The sequence below is a fragment of the Penicillium solitum genome, assembly GCF_028829755.1.
Source record: "Penicillium solitum strain IBT 25940 chromosome Unknown utg000009l_segment0_segment0, whole genome shotgun sequence".
Lineage (NCBI taxonomy): Eukaryota > Fungi > Ascomycota > Eurotiomycetes > Eurotiales > Aspergillaceae > Penicillium > Penicillium solitum.
The window spans coordinates 2673409-2698695 of NW_027072128.1; the positions used below are offsets into that span (position 1 = coordinate 2673409).

At 47.2% G+C, this 25287-nt stretch overlaps 7 protein-coding genes across 7 annotated transcripts; 3 read left to right on the forward strand and 4 right to left on the reverse strand.

The window, feature by feature from the left end:
- Positions 1-609: 609 nt before the first annotated feature.
- On the reverse strand, positions 610-1994 carry N7455_012096 (3-keto-steroid reductase; the record flags this gene model as incomplete). Its single annotated transcript, XM_040960833.2, has 2 exons — positions 610-1864; positions 1927-1994. 2 exons carry the CDS (start codon positions 1992-1994, stop codon positions 610-612), a joined length of 1323 nt encoding a protein of 440 aa, XP_040808696.2.
- A 387-nt stretch (positions 1995-2381) lies between these two features.
- On the forward strand, positions 2382-3629 carry N7455_012097 (uncharacterized protein; the record flags this gene model as incomplete). Its single annotated transcript, XM_040960871.2, has 1 exon — positions 2382-3629. One exon carries the CDS (start codon positions 2382-2384, stop codon positions 3627-3629), a length of 1248 nt encoding a protein of 415 aa, XP_040808730.2.
- A 165-nt stretch (positions 3630-3794) lies between these two features.
- Positions 3795-5088, forward strand: N7455_012098 (sucrase/ferredoxin-like domain-containing protein). The gene is made up of 2 exons (XM_040960850.2): positions 3795-4267; positions 4347-5088. Exons 1-2 carry the CDS (start codon positions 3875-3877, stop codon positions 5082-5084), a joined length of 1131 nt encoding a protein of 376 aa, XP_040808701.1. The 5' UTR covers positions 3795-3874; the 3' UTR covers positions 5085-5088.
- A 292-nt stretch (positions 5089-5380) lies between these two features.
- On the reverse strand, positions 5381-6400 carry N7455_012099 (NAD(P)-dependent alcohol dehydrogenase; the record flags this gene model as incomplete). The annotated part of the gene is made up of 1 exon (XM_040960854.2): positions 5381-6400. The coding sequence occupies one exon, from the start codon at positions 6398-6400 to the stop codon at positions 5381-5383; it is 1020 nt and encodes a 339-aa protein (XP_040808686.2).
- An 802-nt stretch (positions 6401-7202) lies between these two features.
- Positions 7203-8070, reverse strand: N7455_012100 (NADPH-dependent medium chain alcohol dehydrogenase; the record flags this gene model as incomplete). The annotated part of the gene is made up of 3 exons (XM_065606816.1): positions 7203-7382; positions 7644-7773; positions 7916-8070. 3 exons carry the CDS (start codon positions 8068-8070, stop codon positions 7203-7205), a joined length of 465 nt encoding a protein of 154 aa, XP_065459982.1.
- Positions 8071-14936: 6866 nt separating this feature from the next.
- On the forward strand, positions 14937-16064 carry N7455_012101 (putative C2H2 finger domain protein; the record flags this gene model as incomplete). Its single annotated transcript, XM_040957294.2, has 4 exons — positions 14937-14990; positions 15043-15234; positions 15298-15377; positions 15437-16064. 4 exons carry the CDS (start codon positions 14937-14939, stop codon positions 16062-16064), a joined length of 954 nt encoding a protein of 317 aa, XP_040812298.2.
- A 7025-nt stretch (positions 16065-23089) lies between these two features.
- On the reverse strand, positions 23090-24817 carry N7455_012102 (pyridoxal phosphate-dependent aminotransferase). The gene is made up of 4 exons (XM_040957240.2): positions 24675-24817; positions 24140-24615; positions 23784-24069; positions 23090-23724 (listed from the first exon to the last, which is right to left on the reverse strand). The coding sequence occupies exons 1-4, from the start codon at positions 24757-24759 to the stop codon at positions 23123-23125; spliced, it is 1449 nt and encodes a 482-aa protein (XP_040812276.1). The 5' UTR covers positions 24760-24817; the 3' UTR covers positions 23090-23122.
- Between the last annotated feature and the right edge of the window lie 470 nt (positions 24818-25287).

A 25287-nucleotide genomic window follows, 5' to 3' on the forward strand; every position in this document is an offset into this window, starting at 1 on the left:
TTGTCTTCTCTCTTCCGTGACGGTTTATCGCCCTCAAACTTCCTTTCCTCCGATAATCAATTCACTCAGAAACCTAGATGGTGAAAGCGTGCGATTTCGGCTGTTTTGCAAGAAATAACCCCTTTTAGTCTTGTTTTCTCTCTACGTTTATCCTTCCAAGTTATCCCCGTTTTAGTGCTACATATTGAGGGCTTCGTCACTACACACTACATCCCCACTCCCTTGCGTTTGGCCACCTGCTTTCATTCCGTTTTTTAAATTTTTTTTTTATCGTCTTCTGGCAATTGGTGGGCAAGGAGATCATGCCATATCCGTTTTAATGAGAACATGGGCGTGGGGCTGGTTTTGTTGATGTAAATAATGGGAGGCGAAATTCGCAAAAAAAAAAGATTCAAGTTTAGTTGATCTTCAACACGATTATTGAGATGTTTCATATCAATCTTTGTAGAAGTATCATTGGAAGATTATTACATACAGTTTTAGGGATACATTTACATACAGTCATTGAAGCTGTTCTTGCTTCGAATCAATCAAGCAGCAGGAAACCGAGGGAGAGACATAAGCATATGTGAATCTTCGACAAAGCCATTCTTTGCCTCGAGACCATCTCTAGGAACGAGCCTCAGCTTGATCCAAGATCTCATCCCATTGAATTCTCAATTCTTCCATCTGCTTCCAGCACTGGCGTCCAAGTTCCTCGAACTCTTCCTTCTTTTCCTTGGTAAGATCTTCCGCGCCGCGCTTACGACGTCGAAGCCGATCAGACTCAACAACAGGTGTGCCGATAACGCCTCCATGGCCCCAGCCGTCGACCTCAGTAGAAACCGCACTTTCAATTCCACGACGTCCGCAAGACGAACCCCATTTTGCTCTACCACCACCGGCCTGGTGATAAGGCTCTTCGGCCGCTTCCACGTCAGCCTGGGATGCCAGCGCGAGGAAGACCGGAGCACAAGCCCCGAGATAAGTAGACAATGGATGCCAGGGCGAACCCAGCATTCTCGCAACCCAGAAAGTAGCAACCATCGCCCACGCAAGGGGGAGAATAAGCGGGATGATCGATGTAGCGCAGATACCAGGGTGAGAGAGATAGGTGCGCGGGGTCGCATCGGGGACATCTGTGTGAATAGCATGGGTATCAAGCTCCGTCTCGGACTGCAAGAAGCTATCGACCGACCAGGGCGCCGTACTCGGCAGATTGGAAGTCAGGGCGAGGATATCAGTAAGAGCCTTAGAAGACTCATATGGCGCATCGGTGCGCAAACCCTGGATATCATCGACCTTAAAGAAGTTCCAAGTCGCCTCGAGACTGGAAACCCAGACCACACGACCGGGCCCGTTCGTGCGCGCCCGCTTCAGCAGCGGAGCCACGTTGTGCGCCAGCATGTAGTGTCCGAAAACATTTGCGCAAAAGACTGCTCCGAGTGCGGGCTCTTCTTCGGTTTTTGTTTGCTTTCCTGTTAATACGCCTGTTGGTGCGAGCTTGTAGGAGGGCCAGGTCACTGCGTGCAGGAGATCGGTGCATACGTCCCAAATGGCCCTGGGCCAGCTGATGCCGGACCAGCCGCCTAGACCAGCATTGAGGACAATTGAGTCGAGTCGGGGGAGGGTGTGGACTAGTTTGCGGGAGAGTTCGCGCACTGAGCGGAGATCGCCGAGGTCGACGCTCTCGGAGACGAAGTGGACGCGCGCGGCGGCGGATGCGGAGGGGGCGGTTGATTGGAGGTGTGCTTCTAGTCTGCGGATTGTGTCTTGGGCTTTGCGCGCGCTTCGAGTTGTGAATATTATGGTGAGTGATTCGGACTCTGGGTGGGAGGAGAGGAACTCGTCGGCAAGGCGGCAGCAAATAGAGAATCCGAGACCACTGCGAATGGTCCAAATTAATATAGGAAATTTAGATTAATGAATTGATTGAAAGTTTCGTACCTATTGGCTCCTGTAACCAGGATGTGCAACATATTCTGCTGCTCACTAGCGGGCCTGACCTGATCCATGGCTTGTTCCTCCAGTGAGTTTGTTGACTCGGCAACTTTTTTTTTGGATATCGGAGATAGGGGTTATGTGATAAGAGTGTAACAATTGAAGCTGGCGGAGGCCGGAGAAGTTGTTGCTTGTTGTCGCAAGACGTAAGGTGAACGACAGTCTGCTGAACCTGAAATGAAACAAAAGGAATCCCCTCGAAGTGAGCACTGGCAATTGTCTGTTGTCGAAAACCCACCGAACTAGAAAGTACCTCCTCCGCGCAGATCACGTGTTCAACTTTAAATCTTATCCTTATCGGAATCGTAGATGTTGTTCCCCGTCATACTCACTCCTCACGCTTCATGGCGGAGATCTGCTAAATTTCACCCAAATGCCGTGCAGTCGGCACACGGGAAGCCATGGCAGTCAGACTTGAGCGGTTTCTCAACACAACCGGATTCTTCTTCTTCACCATCATCCTCTTCTGCCTCATCATCCTCACACCGGCGGATGCCATCTACCAATGCTACGAGACGCATCGGCTCACCAACGTCTTCTTCATTATCGGCGCATATGTGATAACTTTTATCATTGCAACCCTCATCTATGCGACACGCATCTACACAAATAGGAGTGCACTCACTGGCATACCCAAAGCTTGGATCCCCGTGGAGAAGGAAGATGTGAACAAGAGTGTTCGGCGATTAGTGAAGGAAGGCCTCGTCCGCAGCGCCGTCATCGCGTACCAAGCCCACCCGCGCGATATATCCACCGACGAGGATAGCTTCCAAAAATACAGCCCGCTTCTCATTGACCCCGAACGACCCCCATGGGGCTATGTCGAGCACCCCGGCTGGTCTTCGCCTAATTCGCCAGACTTACCGAATCTACCATATCGCACAGTCATACAGGAGCTCCCCAGCTTGATTGAAGCCAAAGCTGTCTCCCTTGCCCCTGCCGATTCATTAGCGCCTGCGGCTACATACCACTTCGATCCGTCAGGCGACCTTACGACACAGTCTCTCCCGGATACACGCGTGGTGGAAGTATTACAACGCCCTGCCTCCATGGGTCTGAGAGAATATATCCGCCATCTGACGTCCCTCGGGGCTATCTATCCGCCAGAACTCGGTGCAGATTTCCTTGCGCTCTACGAACACGCCCGGTTCTCGCCGCGCGAACTACACGAGGTAGAATTCCGCGACCTGATGCATCTCTTCGCGGAAGTCCTAAGAGGAATGACATCCCTTGCACCACCGATCCTGGATGAAATTCGCGACAGCGCAAGCTATCGACGAGCTTATAGTGAATCTGTCATTGGGCCCTCAGACGAAGAAGGAGAAACAGATACCGTGGGGACGTATGGTTATGACGGAGCTCCGGGGTCCATACGGAGTAACAGCCTTCGCCCATCGAATGTGTCGACCTGGGAAACCCAGTCCGGGTATGACACTGCGCCCGCGATGCAGAGCCCCGCCTCGGAACTGTCCACAGATAGTGGATCCTTCGCGACACAAAGCTCTTTTCGCACGCCTTCTACGAGGTCTCTACGACGCGTGGCATCGGGCCAATCTGCCAGTTCGGGAGGGAGTGTCATTCGCCTGGCGCAACCCCGAGATCGGACAGACTTACCGTATACAATTGACTATGCTGGACGTAGGCAGTGATAATATTCCATTCATACCCTGTATATTACTTTTAGCGCAACGCCATTTGGTCACTCAATTGCGCCAACATTGGAAGTGGGGGTGTACTTAGTCAGCCGGAAAACATTCCGAGTCTTGGCGAACCTGCAAAATGATTGATAAGATCAATTTATCATTTGACCGCGTGTCATAAGAAAACGAGGCCAAAGTGGCAGACTTTTTTTCCTTTATTGGACTATTGAAGAAGATATCCATATCCCGTAACAATGCATCTCTTTCGCAGAGGAACTTCCTCCCTTTTTAACTCCTCCAATGTCTCTGCTGCCTCCTCCAAGACCGATATCACTACCGATGCTGTGGGCGACAGTGCCCTCGCTGCAGAGGGGTTTCAAACAATCTCGTCGAGCGATAAGCTCTTCAAAAACGTCGATCCGGCAGTAGACGGCGAAGACTGTCTGCACGACTGCTCGTCATGCACAATCAAATACCCCGCAAAATTCGATGTCGATCACCAAGACGAACTATACGGAAAAGTCAATGGATGGGCAACTCACATGCTTGTTGCAACGGGCAAGTCAGATTGGGTGAGAGATGTGGCAGACGAGGAAGGGAGCGTCATGGAAGCCATTGAGAAGGGAGGACTGGAACCAAGCAACGGGGTATGACAATATCCACCGACATCCCTCCTTACCTGCCAAAGCCAATACACACACAGAAGCTAACAACAACATTTCACAGCGACTCAAACTGTCAGCATCAAACATGCCCGTCCCGGATGAATACCACATGGCCGACGCAGGCAAACAGCCAACAAACGTCCTCCTACTGCCCAGCTTCACTGTCGTCGAGCACGTCACCCCACAGCTAGTCCCAGATCTGATCGAGAACTTCGTCAACCGATCTCTGACAACAACAACGCCACTAGGCGCAATCCCACCGTCACCGGAAAAATCAACAGAGGCAAACCAAGACCAAAACCCCACGCCACAAGACCTCCCACACCCATCCACAACATCAATAACCACATCTCTCAAGTCCCACTCCAGTCCGCACGCAGCAGTAATCCTTCTCTGTTCGCAGCGGACCCGCGACGCACGCTGCGGGCAATCCGCACCCCTACTCCGCCGCGAGTTCGAGCGCCACCTGCGTCCGCTCGGTCTATACCGTGATATGGACGACCAGCGGCCTGGCGGTGTGGGTATCTACTTCATTAGCCACGTCGGTGGACACAAGTACTCTGCCAATGTGATTGTGTACCGTCGTCGGGACTTCGATTGGTACAAGCGTGATGCTCCTGCGGATGAGGAGGGGCGGGTCGAGAATGAGGGTGCTGCGCAGGGAATCTGGTTGGCGCGTGTGCGGCCTGAAGAGTGTGAGAATATTATTCGGTATACTGTCTTGCAGGGCAAGTTGCTCAAGTCTGGGCAGCAGTTGCGTGCTGGGTTTGATCGTGAGCGCGGCGTGACAAGTTGGTAAAGTTAGAGTTGGGTTGGTTGGGTCGGTTGGAATCTTGAGGTGTATCTCATTTGCGCTTATAGTGCTTCTCTCTATATGTGGGCCACGACCCATTTTATACATATGTAGTTACCGTCTAACCCCAATTCATTAGTTAGTCCGTGTCGTGATAACAGAATGATACCATCAATACAGGCAGTCCACAAGTTCAAGAAAGGCATTATGAAAATAAAGTGTTGCAGTTTGGCACTGCAGGTGTCCAATAGTTTGTTGGCGTATTGCACAGGATCAGAATTGTAAATCTAGTGATGACACGTTCAAATTTCGGCCACTCGAATAACAATCTTGCCTCTAGCATGTCCCGTCCTCAGCTTTTGGAAGGCCTGCGGCACTTCCGCGAAGGTAAACTTGCTATCAATCACTGCCTTAGCCTTTCCTTCAGTCATCCACTGCGCAATCTGTGATAGAGACTCGGTTGAATTCTTAGAGTTCACAAAATAGTACTTGCAGCCACCCATTGGGAGGGATGCAAGTAGCGACCTCTTCACCGTCACTGCCATGCTTCCGAGGTCTACGTTGCTGCCGATACCCACCTGGACGAAAGTGCCACCGGGCTTGAGGATGATATGGCTAACATCGTACAAATCCGAGTTATTCCCAACATTGTCGACAACGAGGTCGAAACTAGCAATCCGGGATTTTAGCCCTGCTATAACATCTGATTGTCTATAGTCGAAGACTTCGTCAGCGCCGAGTTCCTTGCACATGTCGACGGCTGAGCCTGAGCACGAGGTGACAACTCTGGCGCCCATGGCCTTCGCAAACTGCAAACCCCAGCTTCCAACACCGCCGCTACCGCCGTTTATGAAGATACTGGCCCCGGGCTTGATGATATCCGGCAAAAGTGACTGTAGAGCCGTTGTCCCGGCAGTCACTGCGGCAGCGGCATGTTCGGGGTCAACATTGTCAGGCAGTACGGCGCACTCAGAAGCCGAGATGACCGCGTATTCTGCCAATGTGCCGTTCTGTGGAGCACGTGAGAATCCACCAAAGACAAGCTGGTTCTCCTTGAAGGTGGTTACTGAGGCATGGGCGGCAACAACTCGGCCGCAGAAATCAAGGCCAGGAATGGCGGGTTGGCGTATAAATAGAGATCCCACGTAGGACTCAGGGAGCTTGTAGTCGACTGGATTGAGGGCGACGGTAAGAACACGGACAAGGATTTGGTCTTTAGTGAGAGACGAGGCTGCCGGGATGGGACCGGTGACTATGTGAATGGCGTCCTCGATGTTGCCTTCGACTTTGGCATACTGCCACATTTGCATTGTATCTGCCATAACAATATGACAATGGTCGAGGATCAAGGAATCTGGCTAGATGTCCAAAGAAGGATAACGTTCTTGATATAAAAGCAGTGGGTTTAGTCTACGACCTAATAGGAAACACAAGAAGAGTGAGATACTTACTTGAATCCCGTCCTATTTCTGGGCCGGAATTCGTTTTTACCGGCAATCCGGCGGCACTATCTCATCCCGGAATCCGGCTGAAACATGCATCCACTCTCACGCTCGCTGCTAAGCAACCGATGTGCTGTATGAGGTCTATGGTGTGTCTATTTAGTCCTTGCGCTAACGGCTTCAGGCAAATGGTGCGAATACGAATAAGAAGCCGAAACTTAAACCGAGATAAGCGTTTTTTTTTCCTTGACGGAAACGACGACGTCCGACATCCGATGATGTCTAGTTGCATTACGGTGTGTGTGTTTGAAAGAATAAGGACAACTGTAAGATCTGCATGCTCTTGGACTCTACCCAACCACGCCCTTCAATCATATTTGCCACATTAGAGAAGTTCTGGGTAAGACCCGTTTGACTTGGCTTTACAAACGACATCGAGAGACCTAGTCGAATAGTTAAGCTCATATAGTAGCTATGAATGTGAGCGCTTGATGGTACATCCATTGATTTCAGTTCATACTATCTGTCATCACCATCCACCCTCAGGGCTTCATCCATCTTGTATTTAGGTACCTAGTTTCTCTTTTCGAAGACTTTGTCGTAGCCTACCAATGTGAGACGATATCTGGCCTTCCTGTTATAAACCTTCTCTACAGCCTCCCTGCCGCCGTTCTCACTGATGTCAATGGGAGGTGGTCTGAGGACCGATCCTAACGACCTTGCCCACGACCTCATGTCCTACACAGACAAGGAGCTTGGCTTTTCCCCAGCTACCAGTGAGGGTGCGGATATCACTTCCGCATGTACCACATGCTTCTAGCGCAATTTCAACATTGCGCTCACCGAGCGACTTTGGTTTGAACTACAGAGATAGGAAATCAGCACCTTCTCGTAACTTTTGCGAATAAGCTCGAAGGGTAAACCTACCTCTTGCTTCTAAAATTCAGACCAGCTCTCATGAGAGCTGATCATGTAGCCATCGAATGTTTCCGGGTAACGCATTTTGATGTCTAACGAATAGAGACTTAAGTATGAGATAAAGTAAGGTAGAAGAGACGTTCTATTTTTGACGAACGATAAGGCAATTCTGAGATGGCTTGCCAAACCGGTCTTCGGGACTTACATAACTGCCAATGGTCAATGGGGTTGTAGCCTCATATTGAGAACGCAAAAGGCTCGGCACAGTTTCCACATGCGTGCTTGCCAATAATGAGGTGACAAAGCTATCTGTTGAGGTTTTTCGAGGAGCATATCTGAAAAAAGAGGGTTGACTGGAGGGGAGAAACTATCTGAGAGCAAGAAAACCAAGACCCAAAGTTAGTGGGGTTAGTTCCTTGAGCCTAAGACACCCACGGCGTTGTTTTATTGTGCGTTCAATAATCCATTCAGTCACACCGTGTTTGAAGTGGAATATGGTAAGCAATTATGATATGCAGTCCTTTCGAGGTGATCGTCCCGAGCATGAAGGGTGCTTGGTACAAATGAGAGAAAACAATGAGACCATCGGCGCCCGGGCGACTGATCTCGGCATAGTTACTACGTATGTACATGCTGTGGGTAAAAATGGCATATGTTCCGATAGTGGCCATATAATGCGCTCTACATCAGTTCAGTGAGCCTTCGATTTGAATGCAGGAAGCTCTTATTGCTACTTTTTGAAGGTCTCTGAAAAGACTGGACCAAAGATACTGCAACGTACATCGAAGATAACACAGCAGCAAAGTACCAGGACTTCCTGGTTCCGAAAACAGCCATTGGATTCAAGCGCAGAGTAATAACCACAGACTATCTTGCCTGTGTGCACCGTGATAATGTTAAGTTTGTCCATGACGACTCGATTGATCATACCACGAACGAAGCAGTGATGACAATCAGGCCAAATTATCAAGGCGGGCGCGATTATTCTCGCGAACGGGTTTGAGACCCAGAAACCTCTCTTCCCAGTGGAGATCCGCGGGCAGAATGGGCAACCTTGGAGGATATGGCTGATCACGTAAGTTTGCCAGTCCATGGATGGATCGATCACTTTAACTAACTACGGCTTCAGTATATTGAATATGGGAAAGGTTCACCAGAAGATCATTTCGGTACTTGCCTCTCCGGGTTCCCCAACGTTTTCATGATGACGGGACCAAATACCCTCTCCGACCATCTTTCGGTCCTGTACACGTCAGAGTGCTAGATGGAATTTATTTTGCGTGTCATTCGCCCTATACTTGAGGTCTCAGCCGCCCATTGCTTTCTAATTTCATGGGTTACGAACCCCCGAATCAGTCACTGTCACTTCTGTCGCTGAACGTAAGGACACGGATGATTGACAATAAAGCCAACAGCCTAGTGTGGGCCACTGGTTGCCCTTCATGGTTTATTGACGAGACCACCGGTCGAAATACGATTATGTGTCCCGATTATCAGTTCAAGTTCTAATTCCGCAGCGTGTTTGTGCCATGGAAGGATATGGTCTACAGAAGAACTACCAGGGGTGGTCACCACATGCCAGCTGAAACCATTCAGCTCCCTGCAGTTGTTCTTGTTCTTATGTCTGCAGCTTTGGGTACTGTGCTGTAGTTGGAGTCCGATTTTTGGACGAGGTTGATATTTCGCCCGCTGTGAAGATGTTGGAGGGCGCATATCAGTTCACGTCCATAAAAAAAACTACATATTTACCCCTAGGAATCTCTTTGATGGAGTAGATATTTTGCCATTGAGTTTCCATTGTCCTATACAATCTCACATTGTTCTGAGATGATGATAACTTTAACGTGGTTGCCCGGTTAATATCGTTGAGAGAACCCTCGATGATGATTAGCACATCTGCCTAGATGGGAAAGAACCTCTTGAGTCTGGGAAGGTCCACCCGGCCCCGGGGGTTTCCCTTGGGCTTACATAATCGTGCTGACCGGGTGCTGACCTCCCGAAGTCGGCATTGTCCTGACCTGGAGTCGGGCCCCGGCCCGACCAGCCTTGGAAGCGGGCCAGTCTGCTTATCTAACACGCACCTAGAACCTTGGAACCCCTCCACGGGTAAGGAGCGTGCTCAATTTTACTCGGACGGCGTATATGTGTGGATTTCGGGTATACTCCGTATGGAGTTACAACATGTACGGAGTAAAATCACGTTTGATAAACCATCACATAATACATAATATGCCCTTCGTCTGGACGTCAGGCCATTTCATTCTCCCCTCCAACATCGCACCATAACTCAGGTGCACCCACAGCACTGTATCTCAAACCAAGGAAAATGCACATCCACATTCCAAGCAAGGAGGATATAAGCCACGCTATCGAAAGTGCTCCATACCACCACGTTAGTTGCAGCAAGGCGTGCATGCGTACCCGACGGCCGAGACAGCCCTACAAAAGGGAATCCACGCCATTCTCATCGAAAACGTCATTTGCTCGAATGGGCAAGGTTCTTTCCCCTCGATTAGAAGGACGTCGCTTTACATCAGATGACTGGCAAGGATGATGTACATCGCTTTGGAAAGATGCCAAGTCCTCTAACCGCTATACCTCAGCCCTCGGGTTTTGGTTCTCCTCTGGGCTCCACCGGGCTTGTTTGAAAGTAATATGGGACGGTGATTGCACAAAATAAAGGAACCAATGTTCTCCCGTTTTATGTGTATCAAGGGGGCCCCTTGTAACAGAAATCGGGAAAAAGGTGCGGGAATTTTTACTTTTTTTTCTTTTGCGGGGGAGGAACGAAATTAACTTAGATCCCCGTCATTTTCTTGTCCCGATATCTCTTTCTATATTTACATTCGTGCTATTTGATAAGAGTCAGGAGCTCGGAGATGGTGTCTTTTACGGCAAGCGACCCCGTGTTTTCAGTAAGGAGGCGTACCAAATCCCTAAATCCCTACTAACTTTGCTGTCAGCTGTGATAGGGGCTTACGGTAAGTTTATTTTATTTTATTTTGATGATGTGATCACATTCTTCCCATCTATCTCGCTTATACGGTTAGCCCCCAGAACCAACATTTGGTCTCTAACTTCGAAACTGGAGTCAAAATGCCTGCAAGGGGTCAATCGGTGGCTGTTCACCCTTAGTTCCAAGATCCTGGCCGGTTGGTTATCATTTAGCGCTGATAGGAAGACCAAACCCCGAGTGTTGACCGACTTTCACGCAACGTGAGCGAGAGAATGCGATATCGCGGAGAAGGGCCGATAATTTCGAGGATTTATTTCCAGCCTGTTGATTTTATCGGGCGTATTATCATCATTGATCAGCGACCGTTCCTTGAAATCACAATAGGTCGTATACCACGCACTCTGTCACATTCATACCGTCTCTTCTTGGTGGAAAAGCCCGCGGAGTTAATAGCCAGATTGCTTAGGCAGAATCCACCTAGCTGCTTATGTTGTAGCTTCCTGGTTACCCAAGTGGTTCTCCCATTAGTGCGTCGCCATGCGCGCGTCGGAGATTAATTTAGTGGCTTTTTGGGCCATGAGGAGAATTTATTTTGGAGCTCCTGTTGGTACATTTATCCCAGTGTATTATTTTTATGTTGTATGTACAACATACACTTCACATGGTAGTTATAGGTGATCGACATGGTGAGATATTTCCGATCTGTTTACTCCGTACTAGTTCGCCTTGTAGATCCCTTTTCATTTGCATTGTACGGAGTACAAGGTACATCAATAACATTTCTCTCGTATACAACCCATTACCTACAAATTACCAACACTATTAGCGGCTTAGCAATCAGCCCAAAGAGGGGGTCACCTTGCATGGGTCAAATCAGAGGAGCTCACCAACAGCGTCATATCATCTCTCAATCGCCAAGATGAAATGAAATGCGGGGTAGTCAGAGCTTCTTGGATCAGCAACTCAGGGCCGAGGGAAAGAGAAAGAGAAAAAAAAAACCTCTCATCGAACTCTAACCCTCGTGAAAGCCATTGTCCTTGCGTGATGCTCATGCAGCTTCGAAACAGCTTTTGAACAGCTTTCAACTTCCTTTATCCTACGTGCATTTTGCTTATTCCGAAGACTGGTAGACCTTTCCTTTCAATATCCAAATGTGACATGGCCCCCCAAAAAAACAATCAATCCCTACCCAGAGGTAACCCCCACAAATAAATCTAGTGTGCACACAAAGACAAAGGATCCGAAGACCAGGCTCATGGGTATATTTGACTGACGCCTCATTTCTTTTTCGCATGCAAAGCACACCGATTTTTCGATTTTCTCTCTCCGCGTCAAGCTCACCAGCCGCACCCTGCTTCGCAGCAATATGTAAATATGCATATGTGCCTTAAGCAAAGCATGCATGCTGTACCGTACCTACCTGATCGACCTACGCATATATTGTAGCCAAGTGATTACCGTTTCATCTAGCATGCATCCACGGAACCGATTAGGGAGGTCAATGATAGTCACAGTTTATCTCGTAGGGGCTGATCGACGGAGACTTTAGCGCTTTCTTTTTTGTTTTTTTGAATGTGATTTCTTTTCTAAGTTTTGTAGCGTCAACACGAGCGCGTCTGCGAGTCTGGACCCCTTCGGGTCGGAGATGATGGGCTGTGCAAGCTGGACACTATACAATATACGGAGTACAGTAGCCTTTCTTGGTTTTCATCTACATTCGTCTTTCTTGCCCTTTTTGTTCTTGGTTCCAGGTATTATATTTCTGATTCCGTGCTAGGTCATGCCCGATTACCTCAATGGCTGAGGTGGGCTGCATCCATGGCCCCTAATCGGGAATTCATGTGGGTCTTCCAACCCACACATGCTCTTGCCTCGTACACTGCGTGCATCATCAACAGCCGGATATATCATGAACGTAGAACTATTGGTTCTCTGAAGGAGATCTACTTCCAAGGTTCGCTTTGCCCAGTTAATCTGCGATAAATCTACGCCACACGATTAGGCAGAGGTCTACGGCGTACTCCGTACTCCATACTTAGGTTGTTGGGACTATGTAAGTGGGTTGTCGATCACGAAAAGAGAGCAAGAAAGGGAAGAAAGGAAAAAAAGGAAAGCCACAAAGCGTCAGCCATTCCTCCAGCGTACATAATAAGGTTGTAGGGTCAGAAGATCGCCACTGTTAAGATGACTGCGAGTGGGTTGCCACGTTCAGGAGCATTTACCACCAAAACGCCTCAGGTTCGATTTGTGTTTCAGCTTACTTTCCTTTTCAAGAAGACAGATCTAACCCGCTCTGACATATGTTGTATTCCGCCTATGATCCTCACCGCATGCTTTGCACGAAGATCGAAGCTTCTTGCGACAACTTGAGTTTATCGACTGGCAATCGAGATATTCCGAACTAACCGAGGCTACCCGATGCACCTTGTGATGAGGTAATATAGGCTACCTTGTTCGAACATCAAGACACATGGTTTTGCCACCGGAAATTTAGAGCCAAGACTATGGATAATAAGCGGATAATAAGCCAAGTGATTCCGTAACAGCCTTCTGTTTCTGGTCTACGACAGACTTTTTTTGAGTGTGGCGCCAGGAAGTCGTTGAAAAGTGATCGACCCAGCTACGATAAAAAAAGCAATTATAATGATTGATGTGCGTTATACGGGGGGAGTACGGAGTACGGTGAAGAGAGTAGGTAATCCCTTGTTCATCAGGGATGTGTGGCTCTCTATCTATCAGGGATAGTGTGGTATATTACAAAGTCTATATGCGCCTTGAGGGATTATTTGAGACCCTGAATGTGGAAGTGAATATCCGGGAATCAACACCATTTCGTATACAATTCTAAACAAGTGGAGAGAACGGGAACAGCCCCAACCTTAAGGAAATGGGACCCGAAGCCTTGGTGCTGTTCGGGGTGGACAAGCGGAAGAGCTGGGGTACCTGATCCATTCGGGATAGAACACTCCGAATCATTGCCGTTGGTGCAGATGCCGCGTCATAAGTCATCCCTTGCAGTCGTTTTCTTTCTTTTTCTTTTTTTCTCTCCTATTAACTGCTTTGCTTCTTAGTGTTGGGGGTTTTTTTTTGTTTTTCTTTTCTATAGGGAACTCCAGGTTTTACGATGTATGTCATATCTCTTTCCTTTTTTTGACTTTCTCCTCTTGTTTATGGAGACGCGGATATTAATGGGGCACTTCTAGACCCTCTCGGGGGGAAATTAGTTATCCAGTTCTGCACTACCAATCCGTTCACTACCCGGAGAAGATCGTTCTTCGCGTTAGTGACCTTAGTCTTCTCTCATTTGAAAAAACGAGATCGGAGTAGTTCGGCCGCGGCTAACCCTTGGGAAATTGGCCTAGCTTAATTGTGTAAGTCGTTATTTCAGCGTCTTTGAATGGACAAATTCCCGAGTGCGGCCCCCCATGGCTTTTCCTGCGGGCGAGAATGGTACTATGTATGATATCATTCACACAAGCCCATCTCTCCTACTTGGCAAGATGTACCCCTTTAGAGACCCTGAAAACTCAATATGTGTACAGTATACATTTTATGGTATAGACTTAATAAGTATCTTCCCCCTCAACGAGAAGGTAGGCCCAAGAAACTGGGAAGTTTATTTTAGATACGGTCACATACAGGGTATTGTATACGGTATCATTCCATGCCCGGTCCAGTCTAGCATGTCTTGTCATTCGGGCCTAGGTGGAGCATTTGGTAAATAAGCTGGTAATGTGGGGGTTTCTATTTTTCACTGGGCTATCGCAATTTACCATGGATTTTCACTTTCACACGTTAACAGTCAACCTGGAAAGTTTTAGTATGCTACAACTAAAAATAAATTACCTCCACAGGTATTAGACGGTTTTCCGATGTGGGACACTGTTTCTACTAGGAAAAGTTGAGACAAGATTTCCTTTGTATAACAAAACTCGGGAATAGAAAGAGGAAATTAGAGAAAGGAAAGAAATGCGAATAGTCGAGGTAAGCCGTGATGTTTCTTTCGAATGTGTCTGATAGGTGTGTTAGTATATGATCCTAGGAATACATCAGTACAATATCAGTACCAAATGAGGGTGGTACCTGGTACCTTCGATAAAAAATAATAATATAATAATAATATATAATATATACATAATATATAAAAATAATAAATAATAAATAATAAAATAATAATAACTAAAAATAATAAAATAAAATAAAATAATCAACTCTTCGACGGTCCCATCCGCGCCGTTTTATCCCCCTTCACCAAATGGGTTCTTAACATTAAAATACTCTTTTTAATACTTGAGGCTCCCCCTCTTCTTTATCTTTTTGATCTTTTATCGTATATCACTTTCGTCCCCTCTTATATTATGCTCTACATTCGCAACATCCCGGCTACCTATCCAGCCTGACCAGGATCTATTTTTCTTTTCCCCTCCATTTATTTCAAGGTCGTCTGCGATCGCATATGCGCTTACCTTCTTTCCCCTCTTTCCCCCTTTATCTATTTTCTGTTCCTTCAAGTCCATCTTTCGTTGCTCTCAGATCCCCATCATGGCTCCAGGCAGTGGGCGCGACTTTAACTGCTCATGGGAGCATTGTGGAAAGGTGGGTACTTCCGCTCCTTCTACTTGATTTCGTCTAACCCGCGATTTTGTAGTCTTTCAATCGCAAGTCAGATCTCTGTCGCCATTATCGCATCCACACCAATGAGCGGCCGTATCATTGCACCGTAAAGGACTGCAACAAGAGCTTCATTCAGCGCAGTGCCTTGACCGTACACTCGAGGACCCACACTGGCGAAAAGCCCCATGTTTGTGACCATGAAGGCTGTCAAAAGGCATTCTCAGACGTAAGCACCTTTTTTTTTTCTCTCGCATTTTGGAAGGTTTGCGCATTTACTAATCGCTTATAGTCATCGAGTTTGGCCCGCCATCGCCGAATCCACACTGGCAAGCGGCCATACATCTGCCACGAGCCTACATGCGAACGGAGGTAAGTACTTTGGGTGGAAATGGTCGAAGCACCATCTAATTGTCTTGTTGAAACTGCAGTTTTTGTCGCAAGACCACTCTCACCAAACACCAACACCGCTCCCACCCTCCAGGGAGCATGACCCGACCATCCTCAGAAGATGCGACCTCCGAGAACTCTTACCACCAAACACCCGTATCAGTCACGGTCCCGGGTGAGCAGTACATGCTCGCCCAACAACCTTATTACGCGCAATCGGCGACACCAAGTCATGAATTTTACTCGCCCCAGAGTGTGCCGATGGGCTCCGTGCCGGTTCACGAAGCTGCCCCTCCGATCGTGTCGCAGAACGTACCTGGGACTTCACCGGTAAACATGCCACTCGCTCAGCAGCCACACCCACAACACCATGCGCATGCACACCAAATTCCGCAACAACAGCAACAGCAACAACAACAGCAACAGCAACAACAACAACACCAGCAGCACCAACAATACCTACAGATTATGCAACAGCGTTATGACACAAGCCCACGCACGAACTACCTCCCAGAACAATACCAACACCCGTCTTTTCAAGGCCATCAACTACCACCCGAACAACCAATGATGGTTTCATACCACCCAAACTATGCGTACAAACCCCCAGGCTCCCGTCTCTTGAACCAAGCGGAGGGGACTGACTGGGGTTTTTTGGGAGTAGGCTAAGAGGGGATTACACCTAGATTTGTGGATCCAATGCGTGTTTAATGCCCGTTACGACTTCCCTGCTTTCTCCGGCTCCTTTTTCTTCTTTTTGTTTTGAATTGCAAATCAGGGATTCGCATCTTGTCTTTTTTTGTCGTGGTTTTTATATTTGCTCTTTCCTATCTCTGCTCCATTTCTAGGTTCCTGGGCGCTTTTATTATGGATTCCCCCTCGCGATATTATGTTATTTTTCTATATATTGTCATTTTAAATGGAGGCAAAGGTGTTTCCCTTGGCGAATCTTTTGCTTGATACCTGAACATGGGGTGTGTTTTTTTCTTTCTCTATCTCTCTTTTCAAATTCCTTTTTCAGCTATATTCCCTATCTCTGCGTGTATTAGTCGTCTATTTTCACCCATCAGATCCCGAAGAATTTCTTTACCAAGACGATTGTTCCGATATTGCCCATGATATATCGGCAGAAGCTAGTGTTTCCCAGGAATATTTCTGCGATGGAAACCCCACTCTCATTGGCTCCATTAAAGACCTAGCCTTTGAATAGAATCCTTTCTACATCTGTTTACTTTCCCGTATTATTTACCTTCTGGTCTGGGCATTATCATACTCCAAGCTAGTTCATAGTCGAGCTAGTTCAGGAATGTCATACCATGTCTAGACTGGCATGTCCGAAATAAATAAATTGCATGGCATATATTGGCATACATGACTCGTGGGTTTTCATTTTTCATATTTCTTTTCATATGTCATGATTAATTTTCCCCCATTTACACGCGATGGCCCCATTTCCTTATTCCTCGGAGTTCGCCCCCTCGGAAAGCCAAAGGCCAAGAGGGCCAAGGGAAATTCGAGCGCAACCCGGTCTCGCTAAGAAAGATAACAGTTTTTTTCTAAAAAAAAAAAAACAAAAAAAAAAAATTGCGCTCGTTCTCGTTTGCCTTTCTAGAATGATTACTAGTTATATATTCATTATTAATAATTCATTTTGGCTTCAAATTGCTGACATTTTGAAGAAGCCAATTATTTACTAATTTATGTGCATAACTATTTCCCCATCTCCTGATTATTCACCGAACCTGTTCTCCAGGGCTGTTTGTCTGACAGTTCCACCCCCCTAAATCATAATAATTAGAATTCGGAATTCAGAATTCATTCGGGCAAGGATTCTTTTCGCCTTCTTTTCCCGAGTTCCCGAATGCAACAGCAATTTGTATTTTTTTTCCTAAACATACATGGCCTAGTTACATACGGAGTAGACAAATCCTAGTAGACTATCCCCGTAGGGATCTCTACCAGGTTAATCCTCCAATACGGACTAGCTTCCTGTTTTACATATTGAGTAACCGTTGATCTAAGGTAGTAGGAATCTTCCCAAGGTTGCACTCCGGCTAAAACACATCGCCACTAGTAGCAAATCAAACACCACAAGTCTCTCGGCTCCGTGGGGGCACCGGAGTACTTGGGCTAATGTGCATGGCCCTGGAAGGGCCTTGTGGCAAATAGAAAAAAATTTCTCTTTTTTTTTTTTTTTTTTGTCAAGGGTTTGCCGCTTCTCGAGAACTTTGTGAGACACTGCGCCAGCTAGGGTGTTTGTGTAGGTTTGTTTAATTGTATACGGGGTTTGCAAAGGTACAAGGTACTTGTTGAGATTCTTCTAGTTAGGTAGAATATATACGAACTGACCAATGAAAATGGAATATTCCTAGAGGAAGTAGTTTGAATTCAAATATTTCAACTCAAATCGAAAAAAAAAATGAGGAAAAAGAAAAAAGCAAAGTCGAATTGAGGGAGGATATCCCCGATTGTCAACAGAGTGCGAAATATCGAAACATATCTATTTGGCTAACACCTGCAGCTCAAAACCGGTTTTCCTTTGGTTGTAAAGCTATTGTAAGCTTATTAAACTACAAGCGGATACCGTTTCCGATTTAAAAAGGAAAAAGAGAGACTCTATGGTCTTCTTTGAAATTGATTTTGACTATGAATTTACTGTGTCTTTTTAGGTATTTCTCTTCGTTCTCGACCGATCTATTTCACGGGGATTTCTTTCCCTAACTACAAAGTACATTCAAAAAAAAGTATATGCTCACCGCGGAGTCTCCGGACTTGCGGCCAGACCTGCACTGCTAACTTTCCACGCAGATCCATACAGGGGTGATTGCCAAACCCGTCAAGAGTGGAGAGTGAGAACCCCGGTGAATGTGGAATATGAAAGGGCCGGTAGATCCCGTCTCCAGAAGGATCATCAATTTATTTTGCAGTACGGAGCACACCTCGGAAGACCCGGGCTGTCGGTGCCATTCGGGGCTTTTTTCTTCTCCCAGCAGACTGGGATCCTAATATCACACACAGTATGTACCTGCGCACTATAAGTGGGCACAAAAACCTCATACTTTGGGAACCTCGGTGATTCATGCGCTATATAGTACAATATCGATAGACCGGGCTGAGAGTACTCCGTAGAGTGGGTTTTTAAATGGGTCTCTCTCCTCCTCCTCCTCCTCCTCATCCTCCCCCCCCCCCCACATGCAAGTCACAAACTGCGCGTAACTGGGCGTTATGCGTTAGCCTTGAAAACGGGGTTTGATACCTCCAATCGTTAAGGGTTAACAAGGTTCTTCGAGTGTGTGTTCATTTCGCTTCATCTTTTGCTCATTTCGTTTTCTTCCTATCGGAGATTTCAATTTGACCGATCCTATTTATACTATTTTTTATCTCCCTCCAATCGATACAGTAAGACCTAAAGTGGCGTATGCCATGGTGCCAACTTTCGAGCCGCCATGCAATATAGTATTACAGTATGCTGTACTCCGTACTCCGTAGATAATGATTTCCTCTCCTGGATACAGAATACAAAGTACAGACTTCGGACGATGATCTCCACTAAAATGACCCTGGTCAATTGGTCTTGCCACGCCTCCGCTTCCGCAGAGTTTCAAGACTAGTATAACGGGGGCAGATAAGTTTCATGGTCGCATCGGACTATAGATTCCCTGGGGAGACTCGGAGACTAGGATCTAGCCGCTTGCCAACTAATGTATCATCATAATAAATATGAAACCAAAACACAAGATGGGACGGTGATTGGTTCAATATCAACCGCGTATATACATAGACCGACGGAGGAGATTAATTAAGATCGCAAAAGACCCAATCTCGATAGAACATAGCGAATAAGAAAGCAATCAAGAGCAGATTCACGATCTCGGAGAAATGAGGCTTCGCTTCCAGCGACCGAGGCTGATATTTCCGGCCCCCATGCCAAGCCCCTTTATAATCGCATCGGTGTTCTTGGCCCTATCGACGTCTACAACCTAAGGGGCTAACTACTCCATAGTCAATCAAACATAGATTGGGAATATCCGGGATACGAGACGTCCAGAGCTGCAGGTAATTTCGAAACTTGTGATAATTTTAAGTTCATTTCCGTGTTGCACCCTGTGCAATACCGGAGCAGAGAGAAATAGGATTGAAGCAGAAAATGAAAAAAAAAAAAAAGATCGCAAGGATTGAAAGAGAGCTAGGCGCAAGTATTTCTGTTTTCGGATTTGATCGACTATACACTCTTTTTACTGATTTATTATAATCTACAGCATAGTACGTATGTACGTACATAAGCTCCCATGCGAGATCCCTACGCGCTCCAAGAGTCGGTGTGGGGATATTTCCAACGGCGATCTATAAGGGGGCAGGACTGGACCCGCAGAGGACTTCCTCGTGTGAATGGTCGAAGCGATAATTTGCTACGACCCCCAGGTGATAAAAAAAAAGTGTCTAGGGAATCTGTCATGGATGTCCCCTGTAGGTGTGTCCCCCTGTCAGGTGTATGGCGATGTGCATTAGAGGTTTGCCTCAGGTGGGAGGTTTCTGAAACGGCATAAATGACGACATGGAACATGGCCAGGTAGTATCGGGGTTAGGACATTACGTTCCTATTTCCTAGAGAAGTAGTGCTCCGTAGACGCCGTTGCATAGCTTGCCGGCGTTGACGCGGGGTGGAGAACGTGAGCTTTTTTATGGGGAATCTCGAGACACTAGGAAGACTCAGTTCCCAAAGAGGAATATAGTATGCACTGGAAGAGAACATCCCTGTTCCTATGAGTCCGAGGAGTTAGTTCTAGACATATCAAATGATCTACACATACTAGTATAGTTTGTATACTCCGTATACTAGTACTCCGTATAAGAGTATAATATAGAAGAGTTTAAGGAGCTTGGGCCTTTCGGGAGCACCGGGGTACACGGCGCAGAGACTGGTAAGTGCGGGTATTGTATTGTCAAATACATGACATTGCGGAGATGCGCTATGGACCGTTCCCGAAGGTCCACTGGGATCCCGGTACCTGGACACGGTGTTTCATTTGGTATAGTACAGGTATCTAGAATACTATTACGGAGTACATTATGTAGGTATGTACCTAAGTATACGTACTCCGTACTAGTTATGGAATGTAATAAGCAGAATCACATTGTCTAGGAAACTCAAAAAGGAAATACTTGGCAATCCACAATGTAACCTGTCAAAGACAATTTCTTGGAAACTTCGCCTGTTAGCCGATGAGATTCTGGTTCCATGTGGTCCCCGATTGTCGACAAGACCTGCGCAATCTACATTGGGAATGGTCGATGGAGCCCGTCATGGAGCCCGTCAAAAGAGTAGTGGGGGTCAGTAAATCTTTTGTATGTTGTAACAACCCTCAACCCTCAACGCTTCGACCCATTTCCGTTGAAACTAGCCCGATCTTCCCGGGGAGAAACATAAGAAACAAGAAACAAGCTTTGTGGAATGGGGCAGAGGACGCGCACGTCTCAGATCACGAGATGTCTATCCAATGATTTCACTTCGAAATCGTTTCCGAAACAAAGCAGTTGCCTTATTACGGGAGTATATGGTATGAAAACTTGGGAAAAAAGAGGGGGGACGTCCCTCTAAATGGCAAGTTGAATACGAGCGATCACCTAATTCTAGTTCGACCAACCTGTGTGTTGTTGCGGCTCAGGCCGATCACAAACTTTCTTTTCAAAGTTTTGTTTTTTTCGTTTTTTTTTTTTTTTACTTTCAAATGAGAAATTCAAAAACAAGAACAGAACCAATACTCGAACCAATAGTAGAACTAAAAAAACAAAAAAAAAAGAACCCAATAATTACCGCTCGGCTATTTGTAGTGGAGCAATAAATGAACCAAACCTTGCAATTGTTTCTCATTTTCCACATGGCAGATCTGAATTTATACCTTCAACCACCATATATTATACCAATCTGGAAAGGTCATCCCTGAGAGGTATCGTCTCGCAGTATGAAGCCTAATATGACCAAAGATCTCCCTCTCCCCACACAAGTGGTCCCTACCCCCACTTCCCAACGAATGTCTGGTCTAGATCGCGTCGGGGGATCGTCTTTTCTTGGCAGCTCTTGGGAGCTCCATCGATCAGCGGCATTCAAAGTGAAGCTATCAATGCCGAGGAGATACAACATCCAGGAGCAAAAGAGGGGGATATTTGACTTCCAATCCACCCAACTCCACAACTTACCGTTACCTATTTCTGGTTCTTGGATCCACTTTCGCGCTAATATGCGTGCCATCCAAGGGTGTCGAGGGCGAGACAGCTGTTGGTTTTCCCCTGGACAGTTGAGGTATCCATGGATATGTCGAACTCTGTATAAAGTTTAGTCAGATCGGTGTTGATCTTCGTTTTTATACACTTGCTTTTGCTTGTCTGTGTCACGCAATTGTCCTAGTTAGCTCTTAGCGTACATGTATGTATCTAGTAACTACTCCGTAGTACCGGTGTGCAAGAGATAGTACGGAGTACTTACAATCGTACATGTTAAATGGAAATGTTATACGAATATCCTCTGTACGAAGTACACTGGGAACACATACGGAGTAGTCATTTTGATTTCTACCTATGGGTCAAGTCCAAATGCTAACTAATCATCAGTTCTGCATTAATAATACGGACGCCATAGTTATGTCAGCATTAGTATTATTTACAAGATGCTTTTTGCTCCTTTCAAAAAAAAAAGATGCCCCAGGCACCCATAACCAAGCCCACTAATCCATATTCGGAAACTTTAGACGAGACAACACCAGTAGCACCTGTCATTGGTCCGTTTCTTCTCCTATTATCCATCCTCATATCCATATCCATTTCTAGACCAAGCAAATTACTGTATAACTTACAGTTGTATACCCAAGGACATCTCTTGATATCGAGGGTTTCACGGGTGTACGACACTGGTAACGGCTGTGTTTATATGCCTTTTGTACGACGCCAATCCGGACAGGATAAATATGCCGGGTCTGTGAATGGCAGTTGTTATATGTCGTACCATGCAGCTGCCTATCTAGGAATAGCCATCCTGGCAAGACGTGTCAGTCTTGGATTCCTGAGGTTATCGGCGAAGGCTAAACCGGAGGTTTTCCTAGACGATTCGGGAAACAGCAAATGGAAGGGGGCTTGCTGTGGCTTGACTGGGGGGGATTGGGGGGGGGGGGGCTATGTACTGTGTACTTCCTTTTATTTCCTTTTTAGAGCTCACTCCCTAGTCAATAAGCAGTAGGTCGGTGAGATGGGCACATGGCGAATGGTATTTTGACCGAGACTGGGTGGGAGGAGATTGGACCATTGGGATATTGGCCACTCCTCCCGGCTGATGGGCTGGTTTTTGGCTGCTTGGAGCACATGAGCTGGTTGTTGCGTGATATCGGTACTTCATGCAGGTACATATGCAATGGTGACCTCGTGATCGATTATATTAGGTATGGATTATTTGATCGGGGAGAAAAGACAAGATGTAGTTTGGAAGTATGTGCATATGGTACTCTAATCTAGATGGTGCATATCGAGTCAAGCCCTCGTGTTGAAGCCTTTCTAATCCTATAAAACACCTCTTCTCAGGTACCAGTCAAGTTAGATAGCCAAATAAAATAAGCGATATAAAAAAAATGCGAGAATGCAATCTACTATGCTACGTCTCAGCCAAGATGCTGACCAGGCACAGCCTGACAGCAACCCAACTGTATATTGGACCAAATGTCTTAATCAAGACCAAAAGCCTAATCATCCGAAACAGCAACCTCATCCTCCCACGTTGCCACGCCCAACTCACGCGCACGCTTAACAACACGCTCAATACCATCAAGACCCATCTTCAACACATCCATCTTAGGCCCGTAGCTCAGACGGACAAAGTGGTGACATGGGCTGTCGAAGAGATCACGACGCTTCGCAGGGTTCAAGTCAAAGAAGATACCAGGAACAACAATGACCTTCTCACTCAGCAGGGCGTTAAAGAAGTTCAGGCCATCGGAGATGTTAGCCTGAGGAGGCAGGGGCGGGTCGAGCGAAGTCAGATCAAGCCAGACATAGAAAGTAGCACCAGGGATGTCCTGGACACGGAAGCCGATATCGTAGAGACGTCCCAGGACGTAGTCGCGCTTCTCCATGAAGTGGCTCTGCAGCGCCTTCATCTCGGTGCGCACGAGCGAGGGCTCCAGCATCGGGATCGCGGCTTCTTGGAACGGCACGTTGGCGCCGCCGTCGAGGTATGAGCCTGCGGAGCCGAGGGCGTCGACGAAGTCTTTGGGGCCGACCACCCACGCAATTCGCCAGCCGGGCAGGCGGAAGCGCTTGGTGAGTCCGTCGATCAGGAGGACGTCTGGCGTTCCGGTTAGCTTGGTCAAGTACGTAATTCAATTCTGGGGGTGCATGTCGTACCATCCTTGTTAACATCGACAACGTTTGCGGCACCACTGATCGTCGATCCGTCGCAGCCCGTTGTGTAGTTATATCCACCGTAGAACTCATCCAGGATGAGAGTCGCGCGGTCACGGCAGAGGTCCTGGATCTCCACCAGCTCCTCTTGTGGGACAAAGTGGCCTGTGGGGTTACGGGGGTTGGAGGTCAGCAGCACCTGTGTGCCACGGGCAATTTCCTCCGCGATCTTGTTGGGGTGAATGTGGTAGTGGTCATCCTTTGAGAGAGGGAGGGGGATGGGAGCAATCTGCAAGAGAATCAGTAAACGGTGACACACACCCGAGCTCAGCTCAGCCCAGCTCTTCCGAATAACGTACGTTCTTGAACAGAGTCAACATCTCCGAGTACGCAGAGTAATCGGGGATGGGGAAGGACAGGTACGAGTTGCCCAGGATGGCAGCAATGCGAATCAGGCCGGCGCGACCACCGGGAACAATGCAGACATTCTCCCAGGTGTACTGGCTCTCCTTGCCCTGACGGTAGTGGTCGTTGTACAGACGAGCGACGGCGGCGCGCAATGGCTTAATACCGGCGGTCGGGCCATATTCCCGAGCAGCAGAGGTGATAGGAATGGAAGTCGGGCGGGGGAAACTGCCCTCGATCTCGTCGTCGGCCTCGGGAGCTCCCTGGCCTAGATTGGCCCAGCCGGTAGGATCCTCAGCGTATCCATGTTCACAGGCTCGCTCTGTGCACCAGACGACACCGGTGGAGGCACGAGAAGCGTCGAGACCGGCGTGGGGACGGTGACCTTCGTGAGCAGCTCGAAATTGCCGATGGGTTTCTGATCGGAGTTCTGAAGATTTTAAAAGTCAGATATGCCAGAAATTTGATATTGAATGCATATGCACGTACCATTGTCCGACAGATCCTTGGTGGTCGATAAGCGGCGGTTCTCAGAGGGGCGCAGGATGCTCAGGCGGCGGCCGGAGAACGACATTCTTGGCGGGGTTTCTGGGTTTTGTATAAAATACTGGCCCTTTTTCTATGAAAAAAAATAGTAAAAGCGTTGGGGGAAGTGGAAAGGTAAAGAGAAAGAAAAAAAAATAAAACAGAACAGAACAGAACAGAACAACTTTTACACCGAACCGGGTTTGTTTTATAAAATGACGCTTGCCAACAAATACTCGGCGACGATTCGACGAAATCACCGACTTTGCCCTTTCAGAATTCCCTCGGGACGTCAGGACCACCAGGCGCTCCCTTTCCAATCCCATTAATAGCGCATTTGAGGTATTTTCTATTTAGTATTTTTTGGACGATCTCTCAGCCGATATTGCCGGGAGTTACTTGGGTATATGTCTATGTATAGACGTAACTTCTAACTATAAATATAGTTATAGATCTATAGCTTTAGCTCTAGCTGTAGCTGTAACTGGATTTGGCCCTGCCAAGAATCGGCTATTTATCCGACGGCATCCCGATCAGATAGGCAAGTGGATACAATCTGCACGCATTATATGGGAAA

Bases quoted from the DNA above. Each gene is read 5' to 3' on its own strand.
- N7455_012102 (XM_040957240.2), bottom strand. From the start codon at position 24,759: ATGTCGTTCTCCGGCCGCCGCCTGAGCATCCTGCGCCCCTCTGAGAAC. The intron at 24,616-24,674 runs GTACGTGCATAT...TAAAATCTTCAG, and splicing joins CAAGGATCTGTCGGACAATG to AACTCCGATCAGAAACCCAT. The intron at 24,070-24,139 runs GTACGTTATTCG...ATTCTCTTGCAG, and splicing joins TGTTGACTCTGTTCAAGAAC to ATTGCTCCCATCCCCCTCCC.
- N7455_012098 (XM_040960850.2), top strand. From the start codon at position 3,875: ATGCATCTCTTTCGCAGAGGAACTTCCTCCCTTTTTAACTCCTCCAAT. The intron at 4,268-4,346 runs GTATGACAATAT...AACATTTCACAG, and splicing joins GACTGGAACCAAGCAACGGG to CGACTCAAACTGTCAGCATC.